Genomic DNA, 20,927 nt, shown 5'->3' on the forward strand with positions numbered 1-20,927 from the left:
CAAACCGAGGCTGGAAGAACAAAATAGGCTGGTTCCTATTTGCAAAATGATTATTAGCACTCATTATTGTTATTTGATTCAAGGAACTAGACCAAGATGGAGACAGCGTGATAGAGAGCCATCATTCATAGCTCGGGGACAGCACCTGTTAAACTAACTAAACTAATTGACATTAACAATGTGTTACCTGTTCGTCCAAACATTGGCGGTGCTGGCGGTGGGGTGGGTAGACCAGGAGCTACTGGGATGGAACTAACCGGGTCTATGATTGGATTAATGATGGCCAAGGGTGGAGGTGGTACTTTGTCCGGTACTGAAGAACCTGCACGGGGTCTGCTTGGTGAACCATCTAAAAGAAGTATGAATTATATTAGCATAAGAATTCCAGTTATTGAATTGGCAAGCAAATGAATAATTATGGTGCGTTTTCTTAAGTATGCATCTCAAAGACAAAGGCCTACTCGGTTCCCTTTTTGTTGGAGGCACTGGGCACGTTTGATAATTGCAAGATACCGGTACTCTCACTTGGTGTATTCCAACATATGCATAAAATAACACATCTGTGATTTTTTTGTTTCGCTCAATTGGTCATCAAACCTGGAAGAAAAAAATTAAAGAAAAAAACCCTGTTGTGCTCTCATATGCTTCACGCCTGAAGTCTGCTAGAATTTGAGTGAGAAATGCCCTCTTTCTCAAAAACAACTTGACTGTAGAGGGAGCCGTTTCTCAAATTGGTTTATGCTATCAACAACTCTCCATTGCTCCTACCAATTATTTTGAGTATTACCAATAGTGTCCATGTGCCTTAAACTGTAATGGAAAAAAAAAACTTTTCGTTGAGCTATTTAATCACATTATTTGGTGACGTCACAATGTAAGAAACCTCTAAAGCAGCCGGACGATAATTTTGAATTATGTGTTCAAAAAAGAGTGTGTTTTCTCACGTTCGATGGGATAATAATAACTTACCTGATACTTTCATAGTGGTTTGTGCCGTCGTCACTTGCTTCGGTGAAAAGACGGGTGACTGTGGCACTCCGTTCGCCTCGGTCCCGGTCAGGACTGGGGTAGCGGTACCCGTGCTTGGTGCCTCGGAAGAGTCTTGACTGCTCGGTGGCTCGGACTGCTCCAGGGGCTTCATCAGGAGCTGGAAGGATTTGACCTCGGTCTCTAAGTCCTTTCCTGTCTGCTGCTTGTACACTTTCTGTGAAATGGGGCGTTGGGAACAAAACAGAAGGTACAATCAAGTGAGCACTAATGAAGATACACTTCAATTGTCTTGAATTCAACTCAATTTAGTTGTTTTCGGGGGCTTCATCGGGAGCTGGAAGAGTTTGACCTCGGTCTCTAAGTCATTTCCTGTCTGCTGCTTGTACACTTTCTGTTATGGGGCGTTGGGAAAGTTCGATGGTACAAGAAAGTTATTTATTTGTTTTTCTCTTTCCAGGCATCACACAGACATCACACATACTACAGAGAACAACCTGCGAATAACCAAAAAGCAAAAACAACAACTACCAAAAGTGATCCGGAAAAAAAAACATGCAAGGCACATAAAACATGTAATGCATCGGTTAATATAGAATGACGCTGTAATGTAAACTTTCTCTTCAATTCTCTTCAAGTCTATTCAATTTAGTTCATTGGTCCTACCACGGAGGAAAATTGATGCGATTTACAATATAAACACACACAAACATATATCTGAATATATAATTAAACAATATTATATCAAAAATTGAAAGAAAAACAAAACACCACAAGGGAATCAGTTCAACAATATCTTTCAAGGGTTTAACTCCATACGTTTGGTAATGACTCTGGAAGTTAATGGCAATACAAACCTGTGTGGCATGGTAAGAAGTACAGCAGCTTTGTATAGTATAATGCATTTTGAGAATCATTTTACTTCAAAGTACCACAGCGGTTTTGGAAAAAACAAAAATCATAATTTATCGCAAGAGAAGCGCTACCGTAGTAACGTTTCTCAGATTAGTCTTCCTGCATGAACATAAACCGCTCCGGATATCCGGCAATATCTTTAAAAACAAACAGTGGGCTCCAACTGCCGTTTAGTTCTACCAATAAAAAAAAAGAATGAATGATACCAGTTACATATGGAACACGAGGCATGGTGTTTTGGTTCTTAAGTTATTCTGATAAGCATACTTTGAAATATGCTTTACTGAGCTGGACGAAAAAAAATCCTTGCCTGTGTCCACATTTTGTTTGAGTCCATGCATACAATGGAAATAAAAGCTCATTACCAACTGGGAATACTATGCATTGTACCTTCACAATAAGATATACGCAGTATGTTTGTCTGGTTGCTTGATAAACCGAAAGAATAATCGTTGGTGAAAAGCTCTGCGTATGCAAATATATTGTATGTATCAGTTGTGTTTTTTTGTTTAGATATGAGGTTTTGAATTATTCATTGTTATTTACAAACAATTAATGTTCTGACGTCATCGGCGACGTCGTCATCTTTTGGCAAAAATGCGGTTCGGTGATAATGAAGAACGGAACACAGAACAATCAGGTTTTTGGCTGTACGCCATACACATAACACAAATAGATGTAGAAGATTAAAACAAATGAAAAGTAAAAAGAGGTGTTCTGGTTTGCATTGCACCCCAAAAAAATAATTGTAATAACTTACAAGGAGGCTCCTATAATGACCAAGGAAAGGCTCATATGTTCGCCAAGGACTACTTTGTCAGATCAATATTTGATGGTGAGTGGTGTCGCTCTCTGCGCAGCTAAGTAATCGTTGCATAATTAATAGGACGGGAAACAGTTGGCTGGAAATGCAACAAAGACTAACACTTTCAAAAAAATAGTTGAGCTTAAACAGAGTGAGGAAGTCGATCTCTTCTACCACAACCCGCACTAAAAACCTCTTGGATCTGGGTTTGCACCAACGACTAACAATCCAACATGAAGTTGATTTTGATCGGAATATTTCTCCACGCTGGGTTTGCTGATGCCATGCTCTGTAAGTCCGGTCAGACATGGTTTGAAGGATCTTGCTATGAAAAACTCGATAATATCATGACCTGGGGAGAGGCTAACAAAGCCTGTGCTGACCGGGGCGGTGAACTGATAGTACCTAAATCACTTTCTGAACATCAGTATATATGGGAAACATTCAGAGAAACCGAGGGAGATATAGGAGTTTGGATTGGATGTTTTCGTGACCAGCAGGATAACATGAAGTGGGTGCACGGTGAGGAAGAGTGCACTTACTTCAAGTGGGGTTCAGGTGAACCTGGAACCTACGAGGATTGTGCAGAGATGAAAGCTGATGGGGGTTTCAACGGTCTATGGAATGATGAATATTGTTCCAGTCAGAGATCTGTGGTCTGTGAGCACTCTGAGCACTCTGCCATCCAGCCATACACCCAGGTGAAGATGACCTGCCTTATGGCTGATCACAATGGCCGCTTCGCATCCAACGAGTAAAACAAGTTGTTCAACATTATCATCTATCGGTTCACTGGCAGAAATTTCTGAATTATGTCCTATTGAATTGACAAGTTTAACAAGAAAGAACTGACCCGATATGAATTTGAAGATTGGGATTTGCATTGGTCGAGTTGAGCCAATGACCGTCTTCGAATTATTCGCGTCTACCACTGAAATGAACGGTAAGAGGAATTAACAATTTGACAATCGCATCATCTTTAAGATAGACTTTATTATACAACCGCACTGCTGAGCACAGCATTTAAAGACAGTGGACACTATTGGTAATTGTCAAAGACTAGTTGGTGTATCTCAACATATGCATAAAATAACAAACCTGTGAAAATTTGAGCTCAATCGGTCATCGAACTTGCGAGATAATAATGAAAGAAAAAAAACACCTTGTCACACGAAGTTGTGTGCGTTTAGATGCGTGATTTCGAGACCTCAAGTTCTAAACCAAAAGGTCTCGAAATCAAATCCGTGGAAAATGGCTTCTTTCTCGAAAACTATGGCGCTTCAGAGGGAGGCGCTTCAGAGGGAGCCGTTTCTCACAATGTTTTATATCATCAATCTCTCCCCATTACTCGTCCTCAAGAAAGGTTTTATGCTAGTAAATATTTTGAGTGATTACCAATAGTTTCCACTGCCTTTAATTGAGTGATTTAATAATAGTTTTTCATCGATTTGTAGCTAAAAGTCAAAGTGTACGATTGTTGTAAAACCACGGTTTCGTCTCCAACGCCATATAAAGCTATTCGCAAATGATGCGCTGTGTGCGCGGAGTCTTGACGAGCCTTGCTGTTAGAGAGCCAAAGTCCAGGCTGTGGTTCCAAAAAATCCTCGGCTATTTTCTTAATAAACCGGCATCTTTGCATTGTTTAAAAACTACCATAAATAATTCTGACAGTTATAATAAAGAAATGGGTTCAAAAAATTTGGACCCTTCAGTTGTGATTTGGTAAAATTAATTCGCCCGGGAGAATAACAAGTTGGCTGTCCGCAGATACAGGATTAATTGGAACTGTTTCGGCGTCAATTTGACCCCTTTTTCTGGATCAATTTTCACACAGATACCAGGTCAAACTGACCTAGGAATGGGTCGGGCCCTCGGAATCCGGATTTGGGTCAATTCTGACCCAGTAAATTTAAGAACGTAGGTCCATCAACCAGCATCTTGAACGGTAAAGAAAAAAATCATGTACATACAATCCGGAGAGAGACAAAAAAGAAGAAGACAAAAAGTAGCACCCCTGATGGATTAAAACAAAAGAAAACTAAATTACTATCGAGATAAAAACAAATTCTTGGTCAAGCTTCTGGGTCAGGCTGACCCGAAAATTGTTAACAGATGAAAAATTAGTGCGAATACCGAGTCATTCTGACCTACTTATATGTTGTTTTTTAGGTTTTTTTTTACTTAATTGTATCTGACCAAGAAATGCGATAGGCCCTACATAATTTTTAAGAGTGTGCGGGAAACAAATTAGTGACCACGCCTCACATAGACATTTGCTTTACGATTAGGCAAAAGCGAAAGTTACCTTGTCCACAATCTAAATATAAACAGACAGGCCCCGAAACACCCGCGCGCACACACGGTTGTCCAACCGGTAAATCGATGAGTTATCTCTGTTTTCTCCATTGCTGCGCTTTGTCTTAAAGGCAGTGGACACTATTGGTAATTACTCAAAATAATTATTAGCATAAAACCTCACTTGGTAACAAGTAACGGGGAGAGGTTGATAGTATAAAACATTGTGGGAAACGGCTACCTCTGAAGTGACATATTTTTTGAGAAAGAAGTAAGTCTCCACGAATTTGATTTCGAGACCTCAGATTTGGAATTTGAGGTCTTAAAGCACACAACTTCGTGTGACCATGGTGCGACAAGGGTGTTTTTTCTTTCATTAATATCTCGCAACTTCGACGACCGATTGAGCTCAGATTTTCACAGGTTCGTTATTTTATGCGTATGTTGAGATCCACCAATTGTGAAGATTAGTCTTTGACAACTACCAATAGTGTCTAGTGTCTTAAATGTTGTTTGTTGATTGACGGTTTGATTGATTTGTTGACGTCCGCATTGTTGGTTTTGTAAAACAAAATGCGGTCCGACGGTGGCCTGGGTCTGTCAACTAAATCCCAATTGGACGTGGTGTTGCTCTTCACGCAGCTAAATCTTCACTGCGTCATCAATCAGAAGGGGGAGCAGTTGGCTGGAAACAAACCACTATAAAACGTTTTTGGAGCAGATTCTTGATTAAATGTATGTCTTCAGATTAAAGTAGAAGAGACTTGTAAATGAAGGAGAGTGTAGTCAGGCCTTATATCAGTGATGACCACGACTAACAATTAAATACAATACTCTAATAAATGTCAAAGTCAATTTTGGAAGTCGAACTATTTTGTTGTGGCTTCAATAACCGCTCTGACAACTTCGTGAACTTGGGTTGCACCAACGACTAACAATCCAACATGAAGTTGATTTTGATCGGAATACTTCTCCACGCTGGGTTTGCTGATGCCACGCTCTGTAAGTCCGGTCAGACATGGTTTGAAGGATCTTGCTATGAAAAACTCGATAATATCATGACCTGGGGAGAGGCTAACAAAGCCTGTGCTGACCGGGGCGGTGAACTGATAGTACCTAAATCACTTTCTGAACATCAGTATATATGGGAAACATTCAGAGAAACCGAGGGAGATATACATTCAGGAGTTTGGATTGGATGTATTCGTGACCAGCAGGATAACATGAAGTGGGTGCACGGTGAAGAAGAGTGCACTTACTTCAATTGGGGTTCATGTGAACCTGGAACCTACGAGGATTGTGCAGAGATGAAAGCTTATGGGGGTTTCAACGGTCTATGGAATGATGAATCTTGTTACAGTCGGAGATCTGTGGTCTGTGAGCACTCTGAGCACTCTGCCATCCAGCCATACACCCAGGTGAAGATGACCTGCCTTATGGCTGATCAAAAAGGCCGCTTCGCAACCAACAAGTAAAGTTGTTAAACTTTATCATCTAACGGTACACTGACACAAATTGGTTTCTAAATGGAGGAACTCACAGAACATGGAGCAACGTCGGATATGAAAAAAATAAGCAATGAATCTGACAATGTCATCTTTAAAGGCAATAATTGACGATGTTTGGAAACGCATTTCTGAATATTGCGACATATATAATTGGTTGGTAATGACGATCCTGTGATGAAATGATGTTAAGCACATGCATTATGGAAAAAGATAAGTTTTGTGTGTTTTTATCTGAAACGGAAATTTTGTTTCAAAAACAAACGTACACTCTTAACATTCCCGGGTCACAATTGACACCGATTCCGGCTCACAAGTTGTCTAACATTACCGGGTCAGACTGATGAAATTATGAGATGTTATCTCGGATACCGAGTCAGTCTGACCCATATCTGCGTTTCTTTGAGAAAAGTGAAACGTTCGCTTGAGAGTGGAAAAATAAAACGCAAATCATCTTAAGAAACCGAGTACAGGCACAACAAAAATCAAGCTGCAGGTGTTGACGCAATGGTTTACATAATAGACTGCTATCAAAGTCAGTACGCCATGATAGTTACCGGTGTGGCTTGGACTCATATTTCACCCAGAGTCATGTGCGCACTGATCATGCGCAGTTGACATGCATAATATAAGCCCCCTCCCTTTTAAAGTCACATGTTGAGTACAACGTTCCCCCCCCCCAGCACCCAACACAACATCCAGAGAGGCCCGCCCATGCTTTGACCAACCAATTAAACTCCACATAATAATGTATGCCAGACAGAAGTCACTCTCCCGTGTACAAATACCGAACATGTCTAATGACTAAAAACTATCGTAAAGGCTTTTCTCATCAGCCTAATAGGGTACAATTAGGCTCCTATACTTCTGGCCATCAAATTCTCAATGGGAATTTAAGCAAAAATGCCACAGCAATGGCAAGGACTACTAAGTAATTTGATGAAGTTGTATATGCGCGTGCGCACCATGACGTCGTATTGCAAGTGACGTTGCTCTTAACAAAGCCCAATCGTTGCTGCAGTTGGCTGGAAAATACCACGGTTCAAGAAGATCGATCATTGACTTTATTTACGTATTCGTGCCAGAGGAGAAGAGAATAACAAATGAAGTTATAGTTAGAATTGTTATCAGTGATGACCACAACTAGATAACATAAAGGCATCATCAAGCATCTGAAAGCACTACAACTTCGTGTGACCATGGTGCGACAAGGATGTTTTTTCTTTAATTAATAATATATCTCGCAATTTCGACGACCGATTGAGCTCAGATTTTCACAGGGTCGTAATGTTATGCATAATATGTTGAGATACACCAACTGTGAAGATTAGTCTTTGACAATTACCAATAGTGTCTAGTGTCTTAAATGTTGTTTGTTGATTGACGGATTGATTGATTTGTTGACGTCCGCGTTGTTGGTTTGCACGTCTGCATTGTTGGTTTTGTAAAACAAAATGCGGTCCGACGCGTCGCGACGGTGGCCTCGTTCCGTCAACTAAATCCCAATTGGACTTGGTGTTGCTCTTCACGCAGCTAAATCTTCACTGCGTCGTTAATCAGAAGCGGGAGCAGTTGGCTGGAAACAAACCACTATAAAACGTTTTTGGAGCAGATTCTTGATTTATGTCTTCAGACTAAAGTAGAAGAGACTTGTAAATGAAGGAGAGTGTAGTCAGGTCTTTTATTAGTGATGACCAAGACTAACAATTAAATACACTACTCTATTAAATGCCAAAGTAAATTTTGGAAGTCGAACTATTTTGTTGTGGCTTCAATAACCGCTCTGACAACTTCGTGAACTTGGGTTGCACCAACGACTAACAATCCAACATGAAGTTGATTTTGATCGGAATACTTCTCCACGCTGGGTTTGCTGATGCCACGCTCTGTAAGTCCGGTCAGACATGGTTTGAAGGATTTTGCTATGAAAAACTCGATAATATCATGACCTGGGGAGAGGCTAACAAAGCCTGTGCTGACCGGGGCGGTGAACTGATAGTACCTAAATCACTTTCTGAACATCAGTATATATGGGAAACATTCAGAGAAACCGAGGGAGATATACATTCAGGAGTTTGGATTGGATGTTTTCGTGACCAGCAGGATAACATGAAGTGGGTGCACGGTGAGGAAGAGTGCACTTACTTCAAGTGGGGTTCAGGTGAACCTGGAACCTACGAGGATTGTGCAGAGATGAAAGCTGATGGGGGTTTCAACGGTCTATGGAATGATGAATATTGTTCCAGTCAGAGATCTGTGGTCTGTGAGCACTCTGAGCACTCTGCCATCCAGCCATACACCCAGGTGAAGATGACCTGCCTTTTGGCTGATCAAATTGGCCGCTTCGCATCCAACGAGTAAAAAAAGATGTTCAACATTATCATCTACCTGTACACTGACATCAATTTCTGTTGTGTGCTCTTTTGAAATGACAAGTTTTAACAAGAAAGAACTGACACGATATGAATTTGAAGATTGGGCTTCGCAAATGTCGAGATGAGTCCAGGACTGTCTGCGAAGTATTCAGGTCTACCACTGAAATGAACGGTAAGAGGAATGAGCAATCTGACAATCGCGTCATCTTTAGGACGATTGAGAACTAATAAGGAAACACATTGCAGAACATATCACAGCATTTTATTGTGCGATTTTGGGATATAAATATGAAATATTTCACTTGTATATTCCGTATTAAAATTTCCGTTGTGAATATAGAATTTGGATAAGTTATAAGTAATTTCTGCACAAAAGCAAGTTGAAATTGCTTATAATTTGTAGTTAGTTCATTACTCATAACGGCAAATAAACGAATAAAGCCTTAAAAATTAAAAAAAACGTAGGCTAGGAGTGCCCAGAAAATTTAAACTTGGGACAAGGATATTTTTACGGAAACCCCAGTTGCCTATCACGGCCGAATAGACATTTCCATTGTTGGTAAACAATACCTCCCATTGGTTGGTTACTATGTTTCCAACAAATTCGACACAATGTTAGAATATTTGTGTATTATTGTTATTATTGTATTCATCTGTAATTGCTTTGCATTCATTGCTTGCCATAGTTTTTCCGACCTCAGTTGGCAAAAACTCGGGCTGTGACGATGCTCATGGCAAGTTTATTTTATAGGTTTAATGATAACGCAATGACAACAAAGAGATCTTTTCACCGTTCTGTGCCTACATTTTTAGCCAAATTTGATATTTGTCATCTACCGGCACACTGACAAAAATTGGGTTTTAAAAAGAGAAGAACTCCCACAATATTAACTTGTTGACTGAGATTTGCAAAAGGGATCGTCTGCAGAAGGATGAATCTTTAGGAGTACTTTCGGTTATAAGAAACCAACGCTCAATGTGACAATGTTATCTATGAAGGCGACTGTGAACGGTCTATATGGACGGCATTTCTGAACATCCTGATTATTGGTATTGAACGACTTGATAATAAAAACGTCGAGTTTGAACAATTTTGTGTTGAGCTGACTTCAAGCATCTTAAAAGAAAGATAAGTCCTACCATTCGGGCACAGAAAGGTTTCAAGAAATCTTGCTGGACTTTGATCACCCCAACATGATTTGCAAAAAAGGGAAATGTTTTACTCTGAACATTCCCGGGTTAGAATTGACTATGATTTTCGTCATCATCCTACAACAGTTGCGGATTCACATATGAAGGTCTAAGTACGGGGTAAGTTTCAAGTGTAAATCATTTGAGGTTCATGAGATAAGATTTGTTTAAAAGTAAGTATGAACATTGGTATGGACCAGGTTAAGGTCAAGCAAGGTTGCCACTGAGGAAAGATTTTGTAGAGTTATAAAAGGGCTCTCAGGTGATGTATTGATAAATAACTCACCTCGTTTAGTTTTTAAGATATATTGTATTAAAATAAATACTTTCAATATCCGGTTTCTACCGGAAGTATAGGTCACCTAAGGTCACATTGTTTGTATCAGTTGTGTTTTTTTGTTTAGATATGAGGTTTTGAATTAATCATTGTTATTTACAAACAATTAATGTTCTGACGTCATCGGCGACGTCGTCATCTTTTGGCAAAAAATGTGGTTCGGTGATAATGAAGAACGCAACACAGAACAATCAGGTTTTTAGCTGTACGTCATACACATAACACAAATAGATGTAGAAGATTAAAACAAACGAAAAGTAAAAAGAGGTGTTCTGGTTTGCATTGCACCCCCAAAAATATAGTTTTAATAACTTACAAGGAGGCTCCTATAATGACCAAGGAAAGGCTCATATGTTCGCCAAGGACTACTTTGTCAGATCAATATTTGATGGTGAGTGGTGTCGCTCTCTGCGCAGCTAAGTAATCGTTGCATAAATAATAGGACGGGAAACAGTTGGCTGGAAATGCAACAAAGACTAACACTTTCAAAAAAATAGTTGAGCTTAAACAGAGTGAGGAAGTCGATCTCTTCTACCACAACCCGCACTAAAAACCTCTTGGATCTGGGTTTGCACCAACGACTAACAATCCAGCATGAAGTTGATTTTGAACGGAATACTTCTCCACGCTGGGTTTGCTGATGCCACGCTCTGTAAGTCCGGTCAGACATGGTTTGAAGGATCTTGCTATGAAAAACTCGATAATATCATGACATGGGGAGAGGCTAACAAGGCCTGTGCTGACCGGGGCGGTGAACTGATAGTACCTAAATCACTTTCTGAACATCAGTATATATGGGAAACATTCAGAGAAACCGAGGGAGATATAGGAGTTTGGATTGGATGTTTTCGTGACCAGCAGGATAACATGAAGTGGGTGCACGGTGAGGATGAGTGCACTTACTTCAATTGGGGTTCAGGTGAACCTGGAACCTACGAGGATTGTGCAGAGATGAAAGCTTACTGGTTTTTGAATGGTCTATGGAATGATGAATCTTGTTTTACCCAAAACTCTGTGATTTGTGAGCACTCTGCCATCCAGCCATACACCCAGGTGAAGATGACCTGCCTTATGGCTGATCACAATGGCCGCTTCGCAACCAATCAGTAAAGTTGTTAAACTTCATCATCTACCGGCACACTGACACAAATTTTGAGCATACCGAGTATGCTCAATTAAATGGTGCACTTTGACAAGAAAGAACTGACACGATAGGAATTTGTAGATAAAGATTTACAACAGTCGAGATGAGCCAATGACTGTGTGCGTGGTCTTCGAAGTATTCGTGTCTACCACTGTTAAGACCAATCTGACAATGACATTTTTAAGGTGATAATTTATTATCGGAATCCAGATTCGGGTTAATTCTGACACGGGAAATTTGAGAATGTAGGTCCATCAACCAGAATCTTCAAAGCGATGAAAAGAAGTTAGCCGGTAAGCCAATAGTCATAGCGGAAATGTATATAGCAATGACGTAATACGTGTGAAAAAAATATTCAATTGAATGAAGTCCATGCAGTTTTTTGCTATACATGTACAAACATTATTTATTTTTTGTATTTTTTTTTTCTGAAACTTTTTCTGTGTGATTTTTGTTATGGTATTTTTTTGTTTACTGATGTGCCCTCAGAGAGCGCGGTCCTGGAGAGAGCGCAGTGTCAATTCGACGAATTAATTACTATATTTTATTTAATTATTTATTCAATTTAATGCAGCTGTTGCATCTTATTGTGACGGTAAACAGCTATAAGTTTGTTTTAAAACGGGTATACATGTATATACAACTCTGTTCCTTTTTACTGCGAACCTTCCTTCATAAAACCATACTCGTTTTCATAAAGTGAAGGTGTTTATTTGCTAGCAATAACCACAATTTTTGAGAGCTCACGTACTCCTCCTTTGTCACTTGCCAGACAGTGGGTTGTATTTTGTATCTATACAGAAATCAATATCTTGGCTACTGCGTTGGGCTGATAATGACTACGCACGAACGAATTTGTCACGACCACCACTGTCGTTGCTAGCTGTCAATGTTATAATCTTGAAAACTCTTGCGGATGATTGCCGTCAATGTTGAAATTTCAGGAAGTAAAACGCAGATAATAAAAAAAAGAAATTGTAAATAGAATGGAGGTTTTGTTTACCGTGACATGTTCCAGTGTGTCTTGCAACTCCACCACTCTATCTCTGTATTCCTCGGTCCTTCCTTCAAGCTGTATGAAAAAGCAGTTTCAAGATTATCAAGAAAATGAGCACTTTAAGTAAAAAAAAACAAATGTTCAACCAGAATATCAAAATTTTCAGAACAATCTTTCAGATAAAAAACGCACTAACTACGATTTATAAAGACGAACAGAGGATCCCGCTCGAAACGTCGAGTAAACACCGGTTCCTCGTTCTCGTTAAACCGGTTCCTCGAAAAACCTTACACCATTCTGCATGAAACACAGTTCATACGATATTTGTATGATATAGTGATAGTGATAGGCAAAACAACAAGTGTACACAGATAGATGGACAAAAAGATTTGACCATATCAAATTGGGGGGTTGGGGGATGGGAATACCACACAAAAATTAAGGTGGTATTGTGTATGGTTGTTTCAGTACATTTTTGTAATCCTTCTTAATAAATTGGGGATGAATAAAGACATACTTGAACCAACACAGGTGGGTTTCTGTGTGATGTGGGTTTATGGGTTAATTGGGTTTCTAGGTTAATTGGGTTTCTGGGTTAATTGGGTTTTTAGGTGGAATTGGTTTCTGTGTTAGTTGGGTTTCTGGTGAAATGGGTTTCTGGGTGACTCACCTCTTGTACTTTTCTTTGTAGTTCAGATTTGCTGCCTTCATACGCCTTAGATTAAGAACCAGATAATACATATAAGTGAAATTAAATTAACTATAATTTATTCCGATCTTACTATAAAAATAAAAACGAAATAATTCAAAAGCTAAATAACACATTTGTAACTTTTTTGTTGATAATAGGTTTACACTCAAAACTTGTTGACAAAAATGAAAAATAATTGTAATCTATAAGGAAACATTTTTTAAATAAAGTTTGGAAACTATTCTTTTGGAATAAAAGATGGCAGAACATTTTGCATAAATTATATGTAGAGGAATCATACAAAATCTTCACTTTGGTTTGTAAATGGTATAGAAGAAACGTGATTGTTGTTTTGTAGACGCAAGCCAATAATAGCAGGCAACATACTAAATATTATTAATGGTTTTGGTTGTTGAAATAAATAGTAAAATTTTAATTAACACAAACGACCACAAGAAAAGTTGAGGATAATGACTATTTGTGTAGATGCAGTACACAATTTACTAATAGTAATACAGCACACAACTTTTGTATTAGTAATGTTAATTGTAAAAAATAGTACAATATTTAAAATGTCACAATCTATCACAATATAAATTGCGGATAAGATACTAACAAGGTGATGCAAAATGTAATGAAGCTTTTATGACCATCGGTAGTATGGCCTATACAATAAATGACCTTATGTTTGAACGCAGCAATTAGAAAAGTGCAGTGAACATTTGCCAGTGTTACCGATGGTAATTTCAGTTTCCTTAGCAACTAGAGTTGTTCATAAATATGCAGTAAAGCGCATCTGAAACAAGGTTCTTGCAAACAAAAAAGGGTAAATTTACTCACCCTAATTTTGTCTTGCTGGATGTCGACCTAGATAGAAATGTTTAGAAATAAAGAAAATTAATTGATACAATGTTAAGTTGGAGTACCTGTTGCTAATTATTAAAGACACTGGACACGTTCGGTAATTGTCAAAGACTATCAGTATTCTCACTTCATATGCATACCATAGCAAACCTGTGAAAATTTGGACTTATTGGTCATCGAAGTTGCAAGAGAGTAATGAAATAAAAAAACACCCATGTTGGAAAAATGTGTGTGCTTTCAGGTGCCTAAATAGGCTTGTCTTTTAATATTTAATTGAGAAATTTCCTCTTTTTCAAAAACTACGTTACTTCAGAGGGAGCCGTTTCTCACAATTTTGTCTACTATCAACAGCTCCCCATTACTCGTTACCGAGTAAGGTTATGCTAACAATTATTTTGAGTAATAACCAACAGTGTCCAGTGCATTCAACGGTCGTAACAAATACAAATCAAGCTATTTTCGAAAAAACTGTATCTTGGAACTATGAACAAAACAAACCATTCTGGTGTCTGTAAATGCCCCCATATACATGGTTTGCACTGTATCCATTACAATATATTTTTGTTCATTCCATGTTCACTAATTATTTTCTCAACCTGTTCTTGACTGTCTTCGACTTAAAACAAATTGTACTTAATTTGTTTATTAATCTCCTTTTTCCACCACCATGGAATTCAATGTTGATTGAATTGAATTGAAATTGAACAGATGAATAAGTTCTCAATGTAGAGTTAAACCCAACCACGTGACATACCTCCTGTCTTAGCAGGTCATTACGTTCTTGTATTCCCGCCAAGTCATCTTGCAATCCTTGTATGCTAATGAAGTGATTGTGCCACTCATCAATCTCAGCTTTGATTGGCTCTGGCATGTTGCCATGGTAAGACTAAAAGGGGGAAAAAACACTTATATTTATCATGATGTCAGCAAAACCTTTAACAATCACAGATATGTTGAGGGGGAAAAACTTCAACATTCTTAGGATTGCCAAAATACTAATTAAGTCGGTGATGATACAAGAAATACTTCATCCGCAACAGATCCTTGTTATATTTGTAATGAGCTATCTTAGGGCAGGGTATACTTTCGGTTATTGTGAAAGACAAGTATCCTCACTTGGTGTATCTCCACATGCGAAAAGTAGTTTTTTTTGTCAATTATTTGAGTAATTACCAAAGGTGTTCCCTTACCCCTGAAGAAGATGTTATAACACAAAAGATGATCTAATAGTCATCAAGTAAAGACATATACACACAGCGAGCCTTTGAATATAATATAGTAACATCTTATTTAATATTTATTGGTTTTTTTCCAGATCTAATATCACTTTATATTGTATGTATTTATTAATAGTGATAGTTATGACTTGCTATATATACTTTTGATCATTATCTTTTTGCTAAATGGCTGTAGTTTTATGAATAATGCTGCTGATGTGAGTTTTGTGATCATGTATTGTTGAAATAAAAGGAGTAGAACGACTCCAGAAAAGAGCAAAACAAAGTTATTAGGTTTAGTTTGTCATAGGTTTTCCCTGTAGTTGGGTTTTAAGGTATCCAGATGCTCCAAAATGCCTTACCCTCAGTGCGGAGTTTGAAATAACCACGATTTCTTATCTGTTAAACTTCAAATAATGTTTTATAGCCTTAATCTGTACCAACGGCTAGCAGAGGGAGGCTCTATCTTCAGGTCACTTTGGTTGAAAGCAGTTGGCAACATTTAAGTCCTTTTCGGTTTTTAAGTCATCTCTCCGTAGCGAACTCTTGGGTGCACACTCCCTGTAGTGACACCCCTCTCCCACACACCCATCCAGTTGAAATAAAGGTGAGTATAAAGCATTTCAAGACACAGCATATTTCTAAGGATTCTGACCTGAGAACAACCTTATCCCAAGCAGACAGTCCAACAAAACAATCAATGATTTATTGTACATATCTTTGCGGTCCTTAATATTTTTAAATTGGAGACTTCGGAACGCAAGGTGGTAGCAGACTTAACAGGTAAATTTCCATTGTCCACGTTGTTCTGAGCATGCGCACATAACAATGGATTTACCCAAATAAGTCTGCTGCCACCTAGCTTCCCAACAGTCTTATGCTAACCTTTTCGAATTCGATGGCATCAAACTCAGCAAGTTCCAGTTCATACTGCAAGTAAACTCGCCTGTTGAGATTACGTGTTGTGTTTAGCAGCTTGTTGATGAATCTCAAACACTCCACCTACGTTGAAAAAAAGAAACAAGTATCACCAGAATTACTCCGGCACGGAGAAAACATGCATTTCAAAAACTGGGGAAATATTTATTTTTAGTGGGCAGATTTTGTTTAAACGTTTGGTGATTACTCTAAACATAACTGGCAATAAGAACAATCTTGAATCACCGAATAGTAAAAAGTATTTTAAGAACCATTTCAATTTGAAATAATGTGGTAATGAAACAAATATAAGTTTTAAAGGAACACGTTGCCTTGGATCGGACGAGTTGGTCTATAAAAAAGCGTTTGTAACCGTTTGTTATAAAATGCAGATGGTTGGAAAGATAATTTAAAAGTAGAATACAATGATCCACACAAGTTTGCCTCTAAATTGCGTGCTTTTACCTCGTCGACTAACACGGTCGGCCATTTATGGGAGTCAAAAATTTGACTCCCATAAATGGCCGACCGTGTTAGTCGACGAGGTAAAAGGAAAACCGTGCAATTTCGAGGCATGTTTGTGTGGATCATTGTGTTCTACTTTTACAGCATCTTTCTACCCATATGCATATTATAACAAACGCTTTTCGAAGACCAACTCGACCGATCCAAGGCAACGTGTTCCTTTAACCAACCACAATTTGAATCTGATAAGAAACGTTTCTCAGATTATGTTTATTCCTATCTTCCTTTAGTGGACATATTCATTGCGGATTTTTGGTGATATCTCAAACGATACCACCTTTTGAAATGAAACTTCCATGGGTAAGTTTTGTGGTATATATCTACACTTGTTTAGTATTAAAACAATCGAACTGTTTCAAAAATCAAACTATACTTTGCCTTTATTTCATATTTACTCACCATGAGGTCAGTTCTTGACCGCTCCACAGCTAACATCTGCGACACTGCATGGAATCGAACCTTCTCTTTTATCTTGACTCGGAGGAAATTGAAGACATCGAGGACTCTCTCATGACCGTTGCGAGCCCCACAGGCAAGATTCAGAACCTGCAGCATTTGAAAGACGAACACATGGCCAAGTTTAGCAACTTTGTTTGTAACATTTCATGTATCAAACTTTTTCTCTGTACTAAAGCAAAACTTTGAAAGTTGAAAATACCCAGCTTGAAGAATTGTTTTAATGAATTCAATTTAATGTATTCAATATAAGGAGTAGGGTAGATGGCATTAGCTTCCGATCCAAACAAGTACAAACAAATACCAATCCACTTATAGAAACAATAGAGAGGATTGGATTAAGGGAAGGATGCAGAAAAAAAACGGGAAATTATAGCCAATCAAAGTTTCTTGTTCAGAAACAATTGGTGGCTATGAACCAATAGGGGTATAAGTGGCGAGGACAAAAGGATGTTCAGTTAGAAACATATTATATTCCATGTAATATGTTCATTATATTATAACACCCAAGCAGATTCTTGCCATTTGATTGGGGGATTGTGGTAGCAAATACACTATGTTATTCACCGTGCATTTTTCGAAAATAGCTGCCAGTTGTTTGCAGTTTTCTCAGCAAGTAGACAATGCCACCAGCTGAAACTTTCACAGCTGACTTTTATTGGATGCTGTTTTGATTACTTATTCTTTTTTGAAACCCTGTTTTATATGTCATTTACAATTAAATTGATCGAAGTGAACAGTTCGGACACTCAGTTTTTAAATTTCCAGCATATTTTGACATCCTTTTATACCAAACCCTGGCTAATACCTTGCTCCACCTAAAGTTTAATAACAATAAGTTCCTACATTACCTTGAATGAGTTCAATCTGGACGCTAGGGATCTACTGATGATACAAAATGCCACTGTCTCCAGTATATCAGGCCCTGTGGTTATCACATGCCTCCCTTTCTACAAATGAAGAAGGGAAATGAATTTTGACACAGTGTGAATGTTAATGTAGATCAATGAGGGAATCATTACAATTCAAATATGAAAGACCTCCTCTCACAATCAGATAAATTTATTACAATTCAACAGATTCAAATTGAACATAAGTACTATTGATAAGCAAATCAATGACGGGAAAATATATTGCTCACTTCTTAACATCACATGCAACTCAAAATGGAGTTGTATAAAATGGTTGACAGCTCGTGTATTTTTGGTGAAATTTAAGCCCATTTCACACAATATAAAGTTCCCGGGAAACTTTGTTTGATTCAACACATGCAATCTCTCTAGATTTAAAAAAAAAAGTATCGTGGTGGAAAGCCACCCTTGCTAGGAGTAGGGTAAAACCAGATAACCCCAGCATCTCGGGTGCGTCATTTCTTATGAAAACTGCATCTATAGTGTGATGGATGGAGGCAGGGGTAAAAATTCTCCAGAAATTTTAAAGGCCATTAAAAGAAACCCTTACCTCATTTGATGCTATACATTTCAGGCAATATAAGGCGTCACACTCATCTACCTGTAAGAAAACACGGTTAATTTTGTGTTAATTGGGTTAATAATTAATCAAGTTCAAGTAATATACCACAGGGATGTGTATGTTATCAACGACGTCATTGATTGGATGATTAAAAGAGGCAAACAAAGGGTTGGAGGAAGTGGGTTTATCGTTTATGGGGTGGGCAAGCTTTGATTTGTTTTGTTTTTAGTTTTGGGGTCTGAGCAAAGGCTTTATGAGATCTTGGTGTTTTTCAGTTGGGTAACCATCCTTTGTACTGTTTTCACAAAGTATGGAAATAAATGTGAGTTTGAAATGACTTGAATCACCTACACACAAAAATGCTTGTCAGATATGCCAACATCAGGGAGATAGAAATACATTCAATACAGGAAATGATTTCCATAATCAGGGAGATTTTAATAATCAGGGAGATTTCCACAGTTGTTCATCAAAAATTGGAAAGATTCGTTTATTTTTCAGGGAACTTTCTGAAGAATAAGGAAAAAGCAGGTAGGTAGCCGGATAAGGGTATTGGAAGGTAAGAACTCTGGTCGTAGGTAAAGGTTTATAGGAACAACATTCGGCAAGAAGGGGGTTGTCAGTCTTCAGTGCAAGTGAGTGAACAAACTGTTATAACTTAGTTTCGGTCGGGCAAAGAGGGCGAAGAAAAACAATGTCGATGACCCTCACCTGTTCCCTCTTCACGGTCTCGAAGTACTTGTGTTTCTTGAGTGTAGCTTGTTTCTCTGCAGACGTCGTGTTGGCGAGTTTGTTCTGCTCAATCAGCAGATTCTGGGTGTCTCGAACGAAACGGGCCAGAACCTCTGGTCCATTCATTGGATCGGAAATAAACTCACTCATGAACCTACATGAAATTGTTTGGGAAATATACAGATCTTTTATAAAGGTTGAGTTCAAATCACCACGCATTACGTATAAAAGCCTTAGAGTGCTATTCGTACGACAGCAATTTGACAAGGGTCCCCTGCTTAATTTCAGCATGGTTGTAAAATGTAGCAATGTTTGACAAGATTTTGCAAGATAACTTGGACAGTAGTTGTCCTTTCACTCGAGGTACATTTAAAATTTTAAAACCATGCTAAAATTTAGCAAGGGACCCTTGCTCAATTGCTCTCGTGTGAAAAGGGTTGTAAGGTTGTACTAAAATGTGTAGCAGGGTTGTACACGATTTTACTAGGGACCTTGGAAAATACAAAAAAAAAATTGTATTTTCACACGAGGTAGTTTTTTTACAACCTTGCTCAGTTTAGCAATGGATGCTTGCTAAATTGCTCTCGTGGGAAAGGGGCTTAAAAGTGAAACTATTCTGTTTCTTATTAATAAACAGTTTTTAGAACAAACCGTAGTTGGTGGAAATTCAGCTTCCTGTTCACGAATAATGTTGAACTTAAGACCCCCTTCAGACACGTCAATTTTAACAATAACTTCGCTGTCTATATCCTCGGGGGTTCGAGATAAAAAAATAAAAAATAGATAAATAAATAAACAAACATTTTACCTGTTACACGATGTCGAAAATAACAATTCATCCAACCCTGGATGGCATTGTTGCATGGGGGCAAACATAAATTTCCTGTGTACAGTTCAAGGCACTACAGGAGTGTCCCGAACAATGTAGGAATTTCATCTATTATTTGGACATATTATTATCATTTGCACAGAGGGAATAGTGCACTACTGTTCGATGGAATGTAGTTGTTAACTCTAACTTATTTATAGATTCTGAATGCTGGTCCAAATAATAGTGTACATTTATCATGCGCCATGTCTGTCATAAAATGAAATGTCGGGCGCCGAAAATATCAAACTTTGTGAAGCTTTTAAAGAATGATGCTATCAGACCATAACACAATACATTGTTAGGCATATATCATGTTTTTTAGTTGGTGCATATTGCTGCAAGCCAGCCAGCCAGCCAGAAACACACAGGGGCAAATCCCTTCTCTTTAAATGCACTGGACACCTTTGGAAAATCAAAGACCAGTACCCTCACTTAGTTTACATTCATATGAATAATAACTAACCTGTGATAATTTGCACTCATTTTGTCATCGAATTTGCAAGATAGTAACAAAATAACACCACCCTTGTTGCACACTGTGTGCTTTTAGATACCTATTATAGAACTTTAGGCCTGAAATATTTTAATACTTAAATTTACTTCTTTTTCAAGAACTACGGTCTTCAGAG

The 20,927-nt window shown here is 38.3% G+C and overlaps 1 protein-coding gene across 3 annotated transcripts in view; it reads right to left on the bottom strand.

The window, feature by feature from the left end:
* LOC139944062 (formin-like protein 3) overlaps nucleotides 1-20,927 on the bottom strand; it is a 78,353-nt gene that overhangs the window by 15,815 nt on the left and 41,611 nt on the right. For all 3 annotated transcript variants that reach the window (XM_071941015.1, XM_071941016.1, XM_071941017.1), the window contains 11 exons: nucleotides 19,407-19,581; nucleotides 18,684-18,734; nucleotides 18,074-18,172; nucleotides 17,166-17,312; nucleotides 16,209-16,325; nucleotides 14,861-14,992; nucleotides 14,083-14,109; nucleotides 13,222-13,266; nucleotides 12,558-12,626; nucleotides 970-1,204; nucleotides 188-349 (listed from right to left, as the gene is read on the bottom strand). In XM_071941015.1, the coding sequence (XP_071797116.1) occupies nucleotides 188-349; nucleotides 970-1,204; nucleotides 12,558-12,626; nucleotides 13,222-13,266; nucleotides 14,083-14,109; nucleotides 14,861-14,992; nucleotides 16,209-16,325; nucleotides 17,166-17,312; nucleotides 18,074-18,172; nucleotides 18,684-18,734; nucleotides 19,407-19,581 (1,259 nt within the window). The remainder of the gene's footprint in view (nucleotides 1-187; nucleotides 350-969; nucleotides 1,205-12,557; nucleotides 12,627-13,221; nucleotides 13,267-14,082; nucleotides 14,110-14,860; nucleotides 14,993-16,208; nucleotides 16,326-17,165; nucleotides 17,313-18,073; nucleotides 18,173-18,683; nucleotides 18,735-19,406; nucleotides 19,582-20,927) is intronic.

The sequence above is a fragment of the Asterias amurensis genome, chromosome 11 (genome assembly GCF_032118995.1).
Source record: "Asterias amurensis chromosome 11, ASM3211899v1".
Lineage (NCBI taxonomy): Eukaryota > Metazoa > Echinodermata > Asteroidea > Forcipulatida > Asteriidae > Asterias > Asterias amurensis.